General features: G+C 36.2%; 1 protein-coding gene across 4 annotated transcripts in view; it reads right to left on the reverse strand.

Moving 5' to 3' along the window:
- The window catches only part of PRKG1 (protein kinase cGMP-dependent 1), a 1,319,235-nt gene that overhangs the window by 475,990 nt on the left and 824,326 nt on the right, over window positions 1-18,919 (reverse strand). For all 4 annotated transcript variants that reach the window (XM_024253325.3, XM_024253324.3, XM_054522585.2 and 1 more), the window contains one exon: window positions 12,457-12,562. In XM_024253325.3, coding sequence (XP_024109093.1) covers window positions 12,457-12,562 — 106 coding nt within the window. The remainder of the gene's footprint in view (window positions 1-12,456; window positions 12,563-18,919) is intronic.

Below are 18,919 nucleotides of genomic sequence, written 5' to 3' on the forward strand. Positions count from 1 at the left end.
TAATGTAGATGATGGGTTGATGGGTGCAGCAAACAACCATGGCACATGTATACCACTGTAACAAACCTGCACGTTCTGCACATGTATCCCAGAACTTAAAGTACAATTTTAAAAAAGTAAAAATAAGAACAAAATCTGTCATTCCTTTGGGCCCTGCTGCCCCAAACACCAAGACCTAATTTCAAGAAGCAATGCTAAGTATACAGAGTTCAACGTACATAAAACCAACCTAAAGTCAAAATTTGTGACAATTTAGAATTCTGTGTAATTAAAATTCTTAAATTTTAATATTTCTTTTCTTGCTTTCTTGACTGTGTTCCTGTTAGATTTATTTATGTATTTAATTTCCTTAAAAAATAAAAGAAGCAAATCCATCCTGCAAGGCAACTTTGATTTATCTTCGTTTGCACAACAAACCAGAGCACTTAAGTAGTTTTTTCCAAACATGGAATACAATATTTACCCATTGGACCCCCTCCAGCCAACAGGGAAAACAGTATTTATTCAATTGCTTGAAAAGTACTGAATAATTTTAAACACTCTATATGTATTTATAAAATAACTAAAATTGTGCTGCTTAATTGGAGTTCTCCTGGGCTTTAGCATAAATATTCTATCACTTATTATACACACACAAAGTAAATAATAAAATTACATCATTATTAGAACTCGAACTTTTCCATGAATTGAAATGTTTATAGAAATGCACTTCCAAGGAATGTTTTTCATTATATTTGTAATGATTTTTGCACATATTCACCAATTGACATTACTTTTTTTATTCTATAAAAAATTTTAAAATATTTGTTCTATTATTCTTCCTCTGACATTACCCATTTACAGGAAATTGGCCTGATAAATTAACAGAATGAGGATTTTTGGATTGGACCTGGTTTTAAATCCAAACCCAGGCTCAGGGAGAGGCCAGCATAATGAATCAATGTATTAAGTCTCTTAGCCAAGGACTTAGTCTTTTCTTGGACCAAACAGGGCTTATCTGTGTGAGATTCATTACTGATGCTGGGAAATCACTGATTTTCATGATTCTAGTTACTGCTTCAGTAAAATGGAAATGCCTTGGTAAAATCATATTGGTAAATAAATTATGATTAACTTTCTTAAAGGAGCTGTCAAAATTAAGTGAGATAATAATGTGTGTAAGGAGGTAGGTGCCGGCTTATTCTGTTTTGAGTTTTGGATTTCCCTTGCTCTCCCTCACTGCCTTGAAAACACTCACACTGGGTTTGGTAAAGGGAGTGTTCACAAAAAAGCCCCTAGTTGTGCTGTGAAGCACTGCGCTCATGCTGCCTCTAAGGGCTTCCCTTTCCAGGGGCTGCTTTCCCTGCACCCTAGAAAGAGTCAGAAAATCAGGATTCTCAGATTCATAGACACCCATGCTGCCCAACAGCCAGATTCTAAGCTGTCCATTAAGAGTTCGCCTTGGTAAAATCATATTCATAAATAAATTATGATTAACTTTATTCCAAGCCAAAACCAAAAACAAACAAACAAAAAGGACCTATGATGCTAATTCCGCCTTTGTCATGCTTTTTTTAAACTGACAAACTGATGTACTGGCCTCTTCTCAGGACAGATAAAATGTACACACTAAGATACTTTCTTTGTCTAAATTGCCCTAGTATTTATTTTGCGCCTCAGCAGTATTTTTTCATTCCCACTTCTGATTCTCTATCAGATTTCTCTCCAACCATGAGGAAGTGGGTTTCTATATCAAGCAGAGAAATCTATGTTGCTGGGATCCCAGAAGACCACCCTTCTTAATTTTTCCCAGTAACTCATGGATTCTTTCTGAATTTGTTTGTTACAGAATAGTTTTCCTTATGGAAAAGAACTCACTCCCAGATGCACTAATCCTTTGTGTACAAAACATTTTACAAGCGTGGAACTGTTATTAGGCTCAATCTGGATGATACGGAAATAAAATAAGCCTTACTACAGGAACGATTTATAAGATTCAAAGCTACAACAGGCTAGAGGAATATGAAACTGCTTTGTCACACTGTTTTAGATTTTTGGAACCACAGAGTTTCGAGAAAGTATTCTCATGGAGATAGTGAGGAAAAGTTGCCTACAGTCCTTAAAGAGACTGATCCCTCGTAACCCAGGCTCAGGCAGAGGCCAGCACAATGAATCAATTTATTAAGTCCCTTAGCCGAGGACTTAGTCTTTTCTTGGACTAAACAGGACTTATCTGTGTGAGATTCATTACTGACTCAAGTGGAAGATTTTACCACAAATATAATCAACTATCTTATTAAGTATTTGCAAGAAGTAGAAAAAACTTACACGTAGGGAGGTGAAAGTACCAATATGCAATGTGCAGATGAATAATTTTTTTAAATTAGCCTACAATTATGCAAATATCTGAGATTACATTGTCTTTCTTTTTTTTAATTAAAAATAGATCAATATGGAGACATTTGTGCAAATGCTAGTTGACAACATAAAATTAATGGCCACTTTTAGATTTACCTGCTCCTTGTGTCATCTTTAATGAGAATGAATCTGCTACCACAAAATGGTCTGTGAGCAAACCAACTTGAAAATGGGGTGAGAAAGTGCCTCTTTATTTATTCTTCCCAATATTTCCCTTCAAATTAAAACTATACCAGCTTTGTCAAGCTTAATTCTAATGCAGGTTTCATAATCTTCTAGAAAAGCTCTATTAAAGCTCAAAGCTTAAGAGCTCAATAGGTCTGTCATTGAGTCTTAAAAAACAAACAAAAAAATTAAGTTCTAACAGCCCCCAAATTGTTTTAATATGCACCATCTCCTTCCCATCTCTTTTTGTAAATGATGGAAGAAAAATCTGTGGAAAGGGAAATCATTATTTTAATTTCCCAGAATTGTGATCTCTACAAACTGATTAGACAATATTGTTGTATTTTATATAATTTCTGCCTAAAAAGTGGCACCTTCATTTTTTCAGGCTAAAGTGTACAAAAGATACTTTGTATATGTCCAAACAGTTCAATTCCTTAAAAGATCACAGAGCATAGCCTAAGTAAGAACAGGTCCCACTTATAGACTACAACCTGTGCTTGAGGAGCTCAAAGGCAGGAGATTAAAAAAGAACCAGAAACGCAGTATCTGAATGTCTGCAGAAGACACTGATCCTGAGTTGTAAGTCATTTAATATTTGTTTTAGAAATCATGGTGTCTGCTTATGTACAGGTGGTGGGTTTCCAAACAACTGAAAGCCCCTTCACTGAGCCTATGTAATTCTAAGACATTGCCACTTGTTTAAAGTGATAGCTCTTAAGCTATTACTGAGCATTTTTTTGAGAACATATTCTAGAGGGGTGAGAGGAAGGGAAAATACTACTGAGGTTTGGCAGGAGGGCACTGAGAGAGAAAAATATGGTGAATAGGAAACCCAGGTACTCCAAGAACAGAATCAACCTATGGCTGAAATCTCCAAGCTAAGTAAATGCCAATTTAATGAGCAGGACAGCAATGTGCAGAGACTAATATTTGGGTATCCAGAATTTATTGAGGCAGTATAGGGTGGAGTTTAAGAGTATCAGTTCTATAGACACTGGCTCTACCCCGAATACCTGTGTAGTTTTCTTTATCTGTTTGGCCTTAGTATTCTTATCTGTAAAATGGAAATGATGTTATAATAGTACTTACTTTATGAATTTTTGTTGAGAATAAGTTATTACATCTGCAGCATTTTGAACACTGCTTGGCACAAACTCAATAAATTTTTACTAACATATTATTTTGTTTATTTCTAATTATGGTCCTTGATAGTGGGAGGGTTTACTACATTTTTTATTGTGCCTAAATGTAAAGAATCTTGCCTATGATTATATTAGGTTGGTGCAAATGTAATTGAAGTTTTGGCATTGTTGAAATTTGCCATTTGATATTGAAATACATTCTTAAATATATGTGGTTATGTTATACATCATTTTATGCTTTTTTGCTAATGGCTTATTACTTTATGCTTTTGTGCTAATGGCTTATTACTTGCTGTTTATTGTATGCTTATTTTAGACTATGGAAATGATGTTAGACAAAAAGCAAATTCAAAAGATTTTTCTTATTTGAGTTTGAAGTGGGTCCCAAAGCAGCAGAGACAACTTGAAACATCAACAACACATTTGGCCCAGGAACTGCTAATGAATGTACAGTGCAGTGGTGTTTCAAGAAGTTTTGCAAAGGAGAGGAGAACCTTGAAGATGGAGAACATAGTGGCTGGCCATCGGAAATTGACAACGACCAGTTGACAGCAATCATCTAAGCTGATCCACTTACAACTACACAAGAACTTGCCAAAAAACTCAACAGTCATTTGTCATTTGGAGCAAATTGGAAAGGTGAAAAAGATCAGTAAGTGGGTGCCTCATGAGCTGAGAGAAAAAAAAAATCATCATTTTGAAGTGTCATCTTCTCTTATTCTGTGCAACAACAATGAAGCATTTCTCGAATTGGTTCGTGACATGAAATGAAAAGTGGATTTTATCCAGCAATCAGTGATGACCAGCTCAGTGGCTGGACTAAGAAAAAGCTCCAAAGCATTTCCCAAAGCAAACTTGCACCAAAAAAAGTCATGGTCACTTGTTGGTGGTCTGCTGCCAGTCGGATCCACTGCAGCTTTCTGAATCCTGGCATAACCACTACATCTGAGAAGTACACTTAGCAAATCGATGAGATGCACTGAAAACTGCAATGCCTGCAGCTGGCATTGGTCGACAAAAAGGGCCCGATTCTTCTCCATGCAACACCTGCCCACGCATCACACAACCAATGTTTCAAAAGTTGAATGAATTGGGCTAAGAAGTTTTGCCACGTCTGCCATATTCACCGTCTGACCTCTTGTCAACTGACTACCACTTCTTTACGCATCTTGACAACTGTTTGCAGAGAAAACGCTTCCACAACCAGCAGGATACAGAAAATGCTTTCCCAAGAGTTTGTCAAATCCCTAAGCATGGATTTTTATGCTACAGGAATAAACAAGCTTATTTCTCATTGGCAAAAATGTGTTGATTGTAACGGTTCCTATTTTGATAAAGATGTGTTTGAGCCTAGTTATAATGATTTAAAACTCACAGTCAAAACTGCAATTACTCTTGCACCAACTTACAATATACCTATAAATGGTGAAACCAGGATTTAAACCCAGGCACTCTTCATATTAATAAGTCATACAAATACTTAAAATATTTGAAATATATTTTGTACTTTCATCTTATGTCCTAGATAAGTGGTTCTCCAAGAATGATCCCCAGACTAGCTGCATGAGCATCAGCTGAGAACTTAAAAATGCACATTTTCTGGCCCCATTCCAAATCTATCATTAAAAATGGATATTACAAGGGCCTCTCTGTGCAGTTACTTTTCTCTTTCCTTAGAGGATATGACAACTTAGGCAAGATCTTCACAGAATATCCTACAGGAAAGGCAAAAATACTAGGACATATGTTTAGTCAAGATTGTGGGGAATTTTACCTTGAAGATTTTGAACAAAACAAAGGTGCTATTCTAGGATAGTAAAATTTCAGACTTGCCCAGGCACAGGGATCATTTTATTAGCAATTTTCTGGGTGATGTGAGGCAGCTCTCCTCACCGATCTAGGCCCAGTTCTCTCATCAGTAGAATGAATAAACTTTCACACTCCTCACAACTTTATATTCTACTCAACAAACTCTAATTCTCTCCGGGACTACACTTTTACAAATATGATAAAATACAATTAAAATATCAAAATAAAGTGCCTGTTGGATTGAGTTATTAAAAAAATGAAACCAGATTTTTAAATTGAATCAAAGAAGGAAAAGCTTGTAAGGGCTTTAGAAATTTTATTTCTAAAAGATTGAAAATAAAGGTATATAGTTATAGACAAAAGTTTATATAATATTGAATTAATAATCTAAATAAGTTGCCTTTGTGGAAAGGAACAATGAAAATATTACTAAACTACCCTCACTTTAGTTTACTGCAGTAGGGAGCTGCCATTAGAAAACAAACTATGAACTGGAGTCCAGGTAAGGTGTAATACTCAGGCTAGAGATTCAGAAACCTGAGTTTTAGACTAAGCTCTGTTTTTTACTGGGTATGAGCTTATTTCGGCCTCTTTGAGACTTAGTTGCTTCAGCTATAAAACGTGCAGAGAAATTAAATGACATCACATCTTAGATTTTTCTAAATCTAAAATCATTTAATCCTTGTTGATTCATCAGACCACAGAGGTGATGATGGATCATTACGTAGATCCCATCCAGTGGCAGGTGAGGCAGAAACCACAAAATGAGAAAAATGTAAAGCAATTAAACAGAAGTTTCAGAAAAGTTTGGTTGAAGTATGGCCCATAGGCAGAAGTCAAGGGGTGATCTCAACATAAAATTGACTTCCTAGTCAAGGCCATTCTGATATCAAATGAAAGTATAAAGTTTCGATAACAAAGTCATACTTTTTTTAAGGGACAATCACTTACATTCATAATATGTATATATAAATAGGTAGCACATTTAATTAACAATATGTTGGATATATATACAAGCATTATTGTTTTAGAGAATAAGAGACAAGCACACGTGGACTTGGGGCTCACTCCCTAGTAATGGAGATAAAGAATAAGGAAGCTTTACACAGCACTAAAATCTGGCAGGATTTTTAGAATGGAAATTATGGAATAAGGAGGGATCATCCAAGCAGCTCTATGACATGCCAAGGGCCCACCCATCATCTTGATCCTTTGTATACAGATGCTACAAGGCCCCTATAGAGGGACATCAGTTTTGGACTTTGGTTACAAATCACCTCCTGGTAATGAGGGCTTCCTGGCAAAGATTTACCCTTCTGGTTAAAAGGGGCCAAACTATATGATCAGTACTTTTAAAATTGAACAACACCTTCAAGTTCTTTAACAGTTGGAAAGTCAGGTGGGAATCAAATTATCACCAAAAATCTTCAAAGTCTGTGAACTTTACAATTATTTGTATTGAAAATATAATGTAAAGCTCAGTGGTGAATACTATTATTGAGCCCATTCAACTCAAGGAAGGGAAATCATTTATAAGAGTTTTGAGAGATATCAGATTCTATTTTCCACTATGGCAGGCATACTTGATGTGTCGTCACATCTTAGATCACTCTGGAAATGCATCCATTCAAAGGGAGGGGAGTCTCTTGAGATAATCTTTATTAAGAGGGGCCATGGAGCATCTAAGGAGATGAAAGAGTACCTGTGACTGGGACAAGGGAGGATGAGAGAACAAAGAAGGAGAAGATGAAGAGTGAGATGAGTCTGGAGCAGTGTCGGGGCAGGCAGGGCTTGGAAGACAATGGTAAGAACTAGGTAGGCTTTCTCCTAGGAGTGATGGGAATATATGGAAAGGTTTAATGCAAGAGGGATGACATGAGCATATCTGTCTTACCAAGTGGATAAAGAAAATATTTTCCGAGGGTGAACAGGATCTACTGTGTAGCTTAAATTCCAAAAAGCCCCTGCCATCTCTCTGATTTATCAGTGAAGCAAGTAATATAAATCAGGGTCCACCATTATCATTGTTCTCATCAGCTTCATAGTTTGGGGACAAAAGAAAACCTAGTTTCTACAAGTAAACCCCAATGGTCACACAGCTACATACTAATGCTCCTCTGGGTATAAATACCAGTGTTAATAGCAGTAACAGAGAATATGCTCAGAAAAAAGCAACACAAATTAACTCTGGCAGTTATTTGGCTCATTTTTCAGAATCTGTCTTAAAAACAACAGTATTTTTTAGTAGCCAAAGATGACAGAAAATGCTGGCAACTGGCAAAATCATGGTTTGACTTATAGCAATTATGCCATGCTTAGTAGCACTGCCCTTTGAATACCTTTTTTTTTTTTCTATGATCTGGATAGAAACATCTGTGTTTACATCAGGGAATCTGAAATACAGGCACAAAAGAGAAATGACTAAATAGGATTAAAGAGCCAGAATCACAGTTTGATGTGGCATCTAATAGCAAAGAGGGGGCCAAACCACATGACTGGGAGTTACAAAATGGGTAAATACAATGGAATAAAAATAAAACCCAACTTTGACAATAAAGAAAAACTCTTGCCTGTTAGCAGTGCATTTACATGCCTGGTGTGTCCCCTTTTCTCCTCCTCCAAACTTAAGTGTTTATTCAGAAAAATGAGGAGAAACAGTGGCACCACAAGATAAGAAATTACAGAGAGCCACTCATTTTTTAGCCTGTGGCAGCTCCTGAAATTCCTCAGTTGGGAAGGCACTGGGATGTACAACAGAGACCCCTACCAAAAAGAACTCTGATAATTTGCATGATCCTTTGCTAGAGTTTTCATTTTTTTAATAGCATCGCCATTGCTTTACTCCTTTAACTCATTTACAAAGTATAAAGTATATCTATAACAGAAAAATGTAGATGCAAGTTTTATTTAGCAAACACATAGAAAAAAACATCACCCTCTTCACAGACTGCTTTAAAGCACTTAAAGTCAATATTTTTATAATGTTAAGTAAGCCTTCCTATATATGCAGTGATGTTTCTGTTTTTGTTTTTTGAGACAGGGTCTCTCTCTCTGTTGCCCAGACTGGAGGGCAGTGGTGGGATTTCAGCTCACTGCAGCCTCAACCTACCAGGCCCAAGTGATTCTCCCACCTCAGCCTCCTGAGTAGCTGGGACTACAGGCACATGCCACTGCACCTGGTAATTTTTCTATTTTTCTATTTTTTGCAGAGACAGGGTTGCACCATGTTGACCAAGCTGGTTTCGAACTCCTGAGCTCAAACAATCCGCCCACTTCGGCCTCTCAAAATGCTGGGATTACAGGCCTGAGCCACTATACCCAGCCGAAGTCATAAAGAAAAAAGTGATGAAGTCATAAAGAAAAAAGTGATAAAGTCATAAAGAAAAAAGTGATAAAGTCACTTTTTGGAAGTCATAAAGAAAAAAGTGCTTGACTACAAAAAAAAAAACTTTAAAGTTTTATATGATATAAAAGAAAGATAAGCAATTTTTTAAAAAGCAACAACAAACACGGAGATAAAAGTAATTCTGAAGTTACAGTAAAACAATTAATTCTGATCTTCTGAGTTTTTGATAGTATCTATCATTGAGGCTATTATGCCATCTCTTAATAGCCTTGAAAAATAAATGGTACCAAGTATAGCTAACCTGGGGATGTGAAGAAGGAATTAATATTATTCACTCTTCTGGCTTTTGGAGCTCAGAAAAACACACCCCAAAGGGAAGGCCTCAGAAGTCCCTTCTTTCTGACCTTCTCCTGCCTCCTATCTCTGGCTTCTCATTCTCCCCTGAGGCAAGCCATAGCAACTAGAATTCCTCTTCCCCAAAGCAGGTCATAGAGACAGACTCCTTTTTCCCCTGAAAGCCATCCATAAAGCCTAAAAATATTATTTTAATCTTCCCCTGCTTTTCTGTTTGACAGCTGTCATGCAGAAATTAAGATTCTCATTCCAAAGGAGTCCTACCTCATACCTGGAAGGAAGAAATGCTACAACAGAGAGGCCAAGAAGAATCTGAACAGACAAGCCTTGCTAGTTTTCCTCACTTAGGCCACTATCATTAGAGCACACTCCTTTCATTCAAGCACAATTCTATCGCTGCCCATTCTTCATTAAACCTAAGCATAAAAATGGAGTTTTCCCCTGTATCCTCAGGACTTCATTCAGAAGGCTCCTGTGTCGTCTTAATCTTTAATTAAATAAATCTGTAATGCTTTTCTCTTGTTAACCTGTGTTTTTATATAAGTGTGTCATCCATGACCCTTACAATTGAGAGGAAAGGGATGGTACCCTTTCCACCCCTACATGGCTTCATGGATGTGTGATTTGTACTGAAGCATAGGACCTGCACTTACAAGGTTCCTACATTTGATTTAATGCTGTGCTGTCAAGGTCTTTAGTTCTTTTATCAATTTTTGAAAGAGGTCCTGCATTTTCATTCTTCAATGAGTGCTGAAAATTATGTACTGGCTCTGTACTCACTGTTCTATAAAGTGCCTATCTACAAAGCAGTAAGTTTTGTGCCAAAGAAGAATACAAGGATATTTAAGAAATAACCCTAGTTCTAAACAGCTTATAGTCTAGAAGTAGAAATAAGCTTAAGGTCAAATTATAATAAAACAAAGCAGACAATAAAACACATGGCAGAGATGAAGCTCCAGAGGAGGGAAGAGGTGACTTCTCAGTGTAATGAGGTAAGTATACATGGAAAGGCAGCTTTTAGTTGGATCCAAAAAGCAGAGAAGGATTTGAACACTGACAGTATGGAAGAGAGGGGCAGGCAGAAAGGGAGTGTACTGTGAAAAAGCACAGGGAAGGCATGGGTACATGGAATTGTTTGGTTTGCAGGAAGTGAGAAGAATCCAGGCGGAAAAACCTTGCTGTTTTTGGCTATAGGAGGGTCTTGAATGTCCAACTAATGAGGCTGTAAATAATGCAACAGGAACTGTGCGCCATTGAAAAAGTTAGAGAGAGAGAACCAGTTGGTCACAGTTGTAATTTAGGAAGATTAAAGCTGGCCTCAGGCAATGACGGTCATCCTGTCACCTCTCGGACTCCCGGCCCAGTCCTGTGTTCACAAACAATGTGAACTTGATGTTTTATGGAGTAGCCAGATGGAAAGTGACATCCAAGTCAGCAACCACCTCTTTTTTTATTCAGCCAGTTAAACTCTGCCAGCTCTATTCTGACCAACAAAAATGTTCACTTACTTTGGACAGCCAATTTTATTGTTTAAGATTTGAATTTGAACACACACACACACATACACACGTGCGTGTGCACAGAGTGAGACATCTCCATCTCCTGAAATAGTGCCACTAGAAAGAGTTCTTGCTAGAGTCATTTGAGATAGCATTGGCACTCAGTCCATTTTCTTGGGAAAACAAACTTATGGAAGCTAAAATCAACATCGTAAGTGTCCAACGCTTAGGTATGCGAGATGAATAATGGACTGTATTCTATAGGTTAGCATTTCATTGCTTAGCAGTTGTGATCTTTATCAGAGCTGCACCAGAAGAAATCAATAGCTCTTAAACCGTAAGTTAGGGCTTAAAATGAATATTCATTCTCTCTATCTTTCATCATACACACACATACACACAACATACATATAGACACATATATATCAACACATACATATATATATCTCACCCAATATAGAAGGCACCTGAATAATTTAATTTCCTTGAAAACCATATTAAATTTCAACTAGGAATTTACATTTCTACCTCTTCTAAGTGTTTCTTCATCCAATCACATTGAGAAAAAAATCAACACCCTGCTGACAGTAATTTTTCAATATATTATTACTTGATACCAAATTAGAATTGTATTACCCCTTTAGCATGAATATAAAAGGTCTTATGTGGAAATAAAAATGTATAAAAGATGAAGCAGTAAGAACATAAACTAACCACAAGAAATATCCAAGTAAGGAATATTAAAAATTGCATCTTAAGAAAATTCAGTAGATATCTATTAAGATGTATCACTAAAGCAAAATACGAATTTGAGTTTTTAGCTTCATTTTAACAATTTATTCACCAAAAATAAAAAGCAAAACAAAAAAGTTAAACATTCTACCTATCAAAAATGAAATCTTAATTAGCAGTACACTCATTATATGCTCATATAACTTGTGTATTACTTTTTAATAATGGCTCTGTTTTCAAAAGAAAAGTAATTTTAAAAATAAGTGCTTTTTAAAAAGTCATGAGAATTGTCAATGTTCTTTTGAATTATAAGATAATATATTTTCTTTAAAATAAAATAAACTTACAGACAAAGAAATTCATTTCAGTATCAATGTATTCCTAAGAAATAAAAAGCTGGGTTTTATTCTAATTTCCATCCTATATGGAGTTATTATGATAATATATAATGTAAAGGAAAGAAAAGCTTTTGATATTTCAGAACTGTAGCATAAAATGAATTTTATTTGCGAAATTAAACTCAGGATTAAAGGATAATAAGCTATTTCTTGGAACTTTTTCATCTTAGTCATCTGACCTTTCATATGGAAACACACAAGAGATGACTCGGCCTTACAGTGTGAGTCTGTTTAGAAGAGGTGTCATAAATATATTAACCAATAAATAGTTGAAGATGTATTCAATATCCTTTTTTGTTCAAGCACATTTTTATTTGTTTCTCTTGAGTTGCTCACTTCTATGAGAGAATGGCTTAATACATGTCATGAAACTCTGAAGTTCTGACTTAACCATACGTCATGGAAACTGGCACCAGAAATATAAAGAAGCTTACATCTCTTCAGATTTATCACCAGAAATATAAAGAAGCTTGTTCGAAGTCTTACATCTCTACAGATTTGTAGACTATTATGACTGAGAGAAAGGCAAAAAGTATTCAGGGTGCTGCATTTCAGATAATAGGGCTAAAAGGAAAGTAAACACTCTCACAAGAGAAAAGAAAGCATCCTACCTTTTTAAAAATTCCATATACTCGGTATGCTTGATGAGTCCTGTCCTCATCATTATTGTTTGAAAACATTGTCGATCAATGGCCCAGAGTTTTACATTTACAAGAGCTGGAGAAAAATAAAAGGGAAACAAACAGGGAAAAATTAATTAGAGAATTTCAACTGTGAACAACATCCTGCAAAGGAGATGAGCTATTCATGAGAAGCATGAAAATGATTGACTTTTTACAAACATTTAAAGCTAATATCACAATGCTATCCTATTTCATTAAAAAAGTCCTATATGTTTACAGGCAAAATGTAGTTCATAATTTTCCATACTAGCATTATTATCTACTAGGAAGATTCCTGTTGCCCTTGCTCTATGACCCTTGGGGGTTGATTGTCTAAGCCCACATAGAAAGTATTTTGTATCAAGGCTATATATGAAGAAAATAACGTGAAGAAAAAAGAGGTTCACAAGTAATAATAAACCCTAGTAATTACCCAGCATGGTGTTAATGACTCATATGACAATATTTTAATTATAAAAAGTAAAAGTAAAATTTCAATTTTCAGGCTTAGGGGAGAATTTATATAATAGAAATAATAGTTACACAATGATTTCCACACAAAGCTCGTTTTACAAATTAAAATCTGTGCCCAAAGTTGCCACGTGGTAGTTTCAGTAGACATGTTTGTTGAATTTTAATTTATTCTCTTATGCCCCACTATCTTTGACAATGCATAATTAAATGTTGAAGCTGAATACCCCACAACTTCACCATTTGATCTATTACGCACATGACTAAGAGAAGTTTAAAAGACAAATGTTATAGTGTGTAACACTTTTAAAATGAACACATTAAAAATCTTGGTTATTATATTGGTGTGATGACATATGAGAGATTTATTATTCTCTTTACTTTTATGTATGTTTTCAAATTTTCATGACATAAAATATTTTAAGCTAGCAAATGAACTAAAAAAAACAATTCATGTATCATAGTCATGGGGTATGTAGTCTGAGGAAGAGCTTTGAATAGGGCCAGGATATAGTTAATCGAGCCAAACATAGAAAAACAGAAGAGTGCAATTCTCTCTGCTTCACAGTTCTCAAGACTAAGCCCAGTGAATGTGATGGATCATGATTTGGAAGTGAAGGAGGAGAAAAAAAGTTATCAGAGGAATTAGGACATGTGTGTGCCTTGTGGGGAGGAGCCAGAAGTTACACACAAACGAACAGGGGAGAAGGAAGATAAGAGGAATGAATATTGTACTCCAGAGTAAACCCATCTTTGAATTGTATCTATTTTTTTCTTGTAAAATTTAAGCTGCAAAACTAGAATATGACTCCTCCCTTGGCCAACTCTATATTAAAGAAAAAACAAAACATGCTCACTGAAGTAGAAATAGAACAAAGCAGCCGGAACTTGTGTGTGCCTGGCTCCATTCTAAATGTTTTTTTACAAATGACGCTTCATCAAAAACAACGGTAGTGCAGGTATCCTTCAGCCAGATTCTAACACATCTGCTGCCTCCAGACTCTTTTCCACAATACCCTTTTACTTGAGACAAACAGTAAGACTGGATGATATAACCACAAAGAACTTGGGAAATCAGGAGAGGATTCCTAAGAGTTGGAACAGGAAGTGGGACCTTAAAAAGTGGTGGGAGTTGAGCTACAAAAGAGGTTGGCAAAGAGTAACTGGGTGGGGAAAGTACATAAACAAGAGCACAGTTGGAAATGAGCTCAGGAGTCTACCAGGAAAAGAGACTGAAATGGCTGAGCTTTCCGTAGTGTTGCTGCATGGTTTGGGGGTAGTGCACGCACATGCACACGTATTTACTGTGGCCAAGCTATCTGCAGCATTTTAAATCTGAGTTCGCACCTCAAGCCCAAGCATTGACCCTGGTCCCTTCCTGTCCTATGAATTGCTGCTTTTTTCTATCTGTTTCTCTCCTTGGTGCTTGGCATGTGTTAATATTGTTATTTCTCTCTTAGGTCTGTATCATGTTTCCTTCTATAAATTTGTATATTCCTTCAGAGAAGATTCCCTGTCTCATCTCTTATAATCTCTGCTCCTCCACTAGAAATTAGCATTTCATTTGGTAGGCATTAGGCAAATTTGTTAATGAACTTTATGTACATGAAGTTCACCTGCAAAAAACCCACAAAATAATTTAAGCCTACGTAGCGTCTGATGCCCATCAAAATATCTAAACTGAATGTATCAGATTTCATTATCTATGTGTTGAAAAATGACTTTAAAAAATAAATTGACAGAGTTCAATAATTTCATTTTACTCTTTGGTTCCTGTTTACATGGGCTATTAAAATGTCTCTAGGTAAAGCTGTAGTTCAGATATTTTGCATGATAATAAACATGGCTTGATGAGATTGCAAATTTGTCCACGACCTTGGGCATGATACCAAAACCTTTTTTTATATTTAGCTTTGGCCAACATACATATTAGTCAAGTCAGCTTTTTACAGATGGACAAGCATGACTAATAATCACCTTGACTTATTATCAAAAATATGGTTATATTAGAGTTGTGATTAACATCTTGCTTTTTAACTACCTGCTGGAGTGTAAAACTATTGCTTCCATAACTTACAGAGACCATTCAAAAATATATTTCTTCATTCACCTTTGATCTTAAGTGATGTGTTAATCTCTATAGGGAATAAGCATTTCACAAATAAAATTCCTGTGATTTTCATGATGATTACTGTTGAACATTTAAATCTAAAGGGTATAAAGCTAAGACAGTGCTGGGAAGTGATTTTCCTTTTTGTTCAAGTATGTATCTAAAATTCTTTGCTGAAATGTGTATCTTTTTATCAGGTTAAGCTCACACACATCCCACTCAGTGGAAAATAAACTCCCATTACTCTGAGACCTCTAAACATACAAGTACATTGAGAACAACTTCAATGCATGAAAGAGTTGGCCTTCATTTAGGGGACACCAAGATTACAGAGGAAGGAGCCATAAAATTGTGCTAGACTAAGAGACCACAAATCTGGATTTGGCTTAAGTTCTTCTACTAAGGAATTCATCTGTTGTTCCACTCAAATTCTGGAAGAATATTGGGAAAGCAAATGTAAGTATAATGCACTTATAGACTCAAATATTTATTCAGCTCATATTTATTTTATACCAATATGGCAAACACTGGTGCTAGATCTAAGGGATAGAAAAGAAATTCACAGTTCCTGCCCTCAAGAAACTTGTGATCTAGTACAGAGGTAGACAAACTATTATCCATGCCAAATCTGGCCCATGGTCTGTTTTTGTACAGTCTACTGGCTAAGAATGGGTTTTGTATTTTTAAATCGTTGAAAAATTTAAAAAGAAGCATATTTCGTGACACATGAGAATTGTATGAAACAATTTTCTGTGTCCATAAATAAATTTGTGTCCATAAAAGTCTTACTGGAACACGGCCATGCCCATTCATTTACATATTGTCTCTGGCTGAACTGAGTAATTGCAACAGAGACCATATGTACTGCAAAGTCTAAAATATTTCCTATCCAGCCCTTTACAGAAAATACTTGCTGATTCCTGGTCTAGTACAAGAGAAAAACAAATGAAGAGATAAATGCTACCATGGGGTAAGTTTCTGGGGCTGTGAATACACAAAAAAGGCAATGCATACTTTCCGTGGGGAGGAGCTGAGAAGAGATGATTAAAAAAGGCTTTGCAGAAAAGAATCATCTAAGCTAGGATGCTACACCCAGGGTTAGGGACTGAATATTTGTATCCTCCCAAAATTCAAACGTTGAAGCCCTATCCGCAATGTGATGCTATCAGAAGATGGTTGCCTTGGGATGAGACCAGATTTAGATAACGTCATGAGGGTAAAGCACACATGATGGGATTAGTGTCCTTAGAAAAAGATCTCCCTCTCTGCGTGCAAGCACCAAGAAAAGGCCATATGAGGACCTAACCAGAAATAGGGGCATCAGCAAGAAGCCAGCCTCTCTGGTACCCTTATCTTGGGCTTCTAGCCTCCAGAACTGTGAGAAATAAATGTTTGTCTTTTAAGCCATCCAGTCTATGGTACAGATGGTTCTTGATTTACGGTGGTCCCACTTAAAAAATTTCAACTTTGCAATGGTGAGAAAGTGATATGTATTCACTAGAAACTGTACTGCAGTAAAGTATTCAATATATTACATGAGATATTCAACACTTTATTATAAAATAGGCTTTGTGCTACATGATTTTTCCCAACTGTAGGCTGATGTAAGTGTTCTGTGCATGTTTAAGGTAGGCTAGCCAAAGCTATGATGTTTGGTAGGCTGAGTGTTTGAATGCATTTTCAAGTTACAATATTTTCAACTCATGTGGGTTTATTAGGATATAACCCCATTGCAAGTCCAGGAGCATCTGTATTTGTTACAATAGTCCAAACTGACTAAGAAATCTGGCATCCATGGAGCTCCAAAACATCTGTCAATGGAACTCAAGAGATTCTTGAACATGAGGGAGAAAAAACAGCACCCTTATTTTTACTATAACTGATATTTAGCATTTCTTCCTATGATTATAAAAATTTGAGCAACAAACCACAGTATGATTTGTTACCAACAGAAACAGTGGCTGTTTTTATATCCTCCTATATTTGCTGCAGATATCTTACTATAATTTACATTCATCACTACTTCAAAATTATGGCAGTTACTAGAGTTGACTCTAGATCTTAGTTTTAATAAGTTTTTATATCACTATTCATCATTAAATGTCATCACTGTATTTCAATATAAATGATTTTCTTTGTTATCCTATGTATTTTATTTCATGTCTTTAAAAAGATTACTCTTAGAGGAGTCCATATGCTTCACCAAACTGACAAATAGGTCCATGACACCCACACACAAGATTAAGAGGCCCTGCTCTAAGCAAGTCCTGGAGGAAAAATTAGGTCAGAGAAAGAGGTAGTGGGAGTGGCAATGGCAGGGCTAGTACTTAGCTGGTCTGTGTCCCTAGGGTCATGCCAGTTGCTAAAACATCAAAATACTTTTATACTATTTAGTAAACAGCCATTTTCCTGAGTTCCCTGACAGCCCTTCCCAGCCTTTCCCCCAGTATCTCCTAGGATCCCCACAGTTCAGTAACTAAAGTGTCAATACTGAGCTCAACAGTGTCCTCACAGACCTTGCTCCAGAATCAAGTATGCCACGGGGATTGCTAGATATTTTTGAGGTTATCCTACCACCACCACAACTACCACCACAAGTGTTTTCCAAAATGAGGAGTCTCGTTGCATATATAAAGAAGAAAAGGTGTCCCTTGGAGGAAATTCCAAGTGGTCCAGGGATGCTGAGATGCTAGGAGGTAGTCAGAGGTGAGACAGAAGTGATAAGGAAAGCAACAATGCTTAGATGGCAAAGGTTCTTGTGTGCCTTGATGCGGAGTTATGACTTGATACTGAGGCCAATGAAGAGGTGGGCACAGAAGGGTTTAAAGCAAATGATTCCCTTCAGAAAGATTTTGCTAGTAGTACCTAATGGTGCACTGGAGGAGGACAGGACTCATGGAAGAAAGACCGATGTAGAAATAGAGACAGAGTCAGAAATAGAGATAGAAATAGAGACCAAGACAGGGACAGAGATTAGTTAGCAGCTCTTGGAATTATTCAGGTGGGTGGACCTTGGTAATGGCAAAGAAGCTAGAGAGGTAGATGAATTTGAAAGATATTGAGGATCTTAAACAGATAGGAAAAGTCAGGTAGAGGGAATTTGACCCTAATATTCAACTTTCTAGCCTAGACATATAAGTGAAAATAAAATAGTGGAATAATGAATGCTGCATTCATATTATTCAAAAATGCAGACAGCATCGTATTAGCAAAATTACCCCATTTTAAGGGGTGAGAACCATGCACATTATAAACTAACCTAAGTGACTTGCACTGAGCAAAATTAGCTTGTAATTCTCTTTTACTTTCTACATTATAAATATAAAACTATAATCTTCAAAGTATTTTCTAATGCTTTCAAAATTTTCCTTGCTATAATAAAAAAGCATAATTATCTTAAAAACATTCTGAAATCACATGGTCCTACAGATATTTATAGTCTAGAAATAAATGTAACAGGCTGTGAGTCCCAGGACAAACACCTTAACACTCAGATAGCTTTGGGAATGTTAGGAGGCCAAGATAAAGCTTCACAAATATTATGAAGTGTCAGCCAAGTAAATTTTATGTTTTGGGGAAAATTTTTCCTTTTATCAAAGTTGGCCAAGAAGATAAATGTATATGACCAATAAGGATATAAAAATGATGTTCAACACCACTAACCTTAGGGTAATGCCAATCAAAATCACCATGAGATAGCACTTCACACCAATTAGGATGGCTATTATTTTATTAAAAAATATAAAATAGTAAGTGTTGGTGATGATGTGGATAAATTGGAATCCTTGTGCATTGCTGGTAGGAATATAAAATGGTGCAGCCACTGTGGAA

This window comes from Pongo abelii, chromosome 8 (genome assembly GCF_028885655.2).
Source record: "Pongo abelii isolate AG06213 chromosome 8, NHGRI_mPonAbe1-v2.0_pri, whole genome shotgun sequence".
Lineage (NCBI taxonomy): Eukaryota > Metazoa > Chordata > Mammalia > Primates > Hominidae > Pongo > Pongo abelii.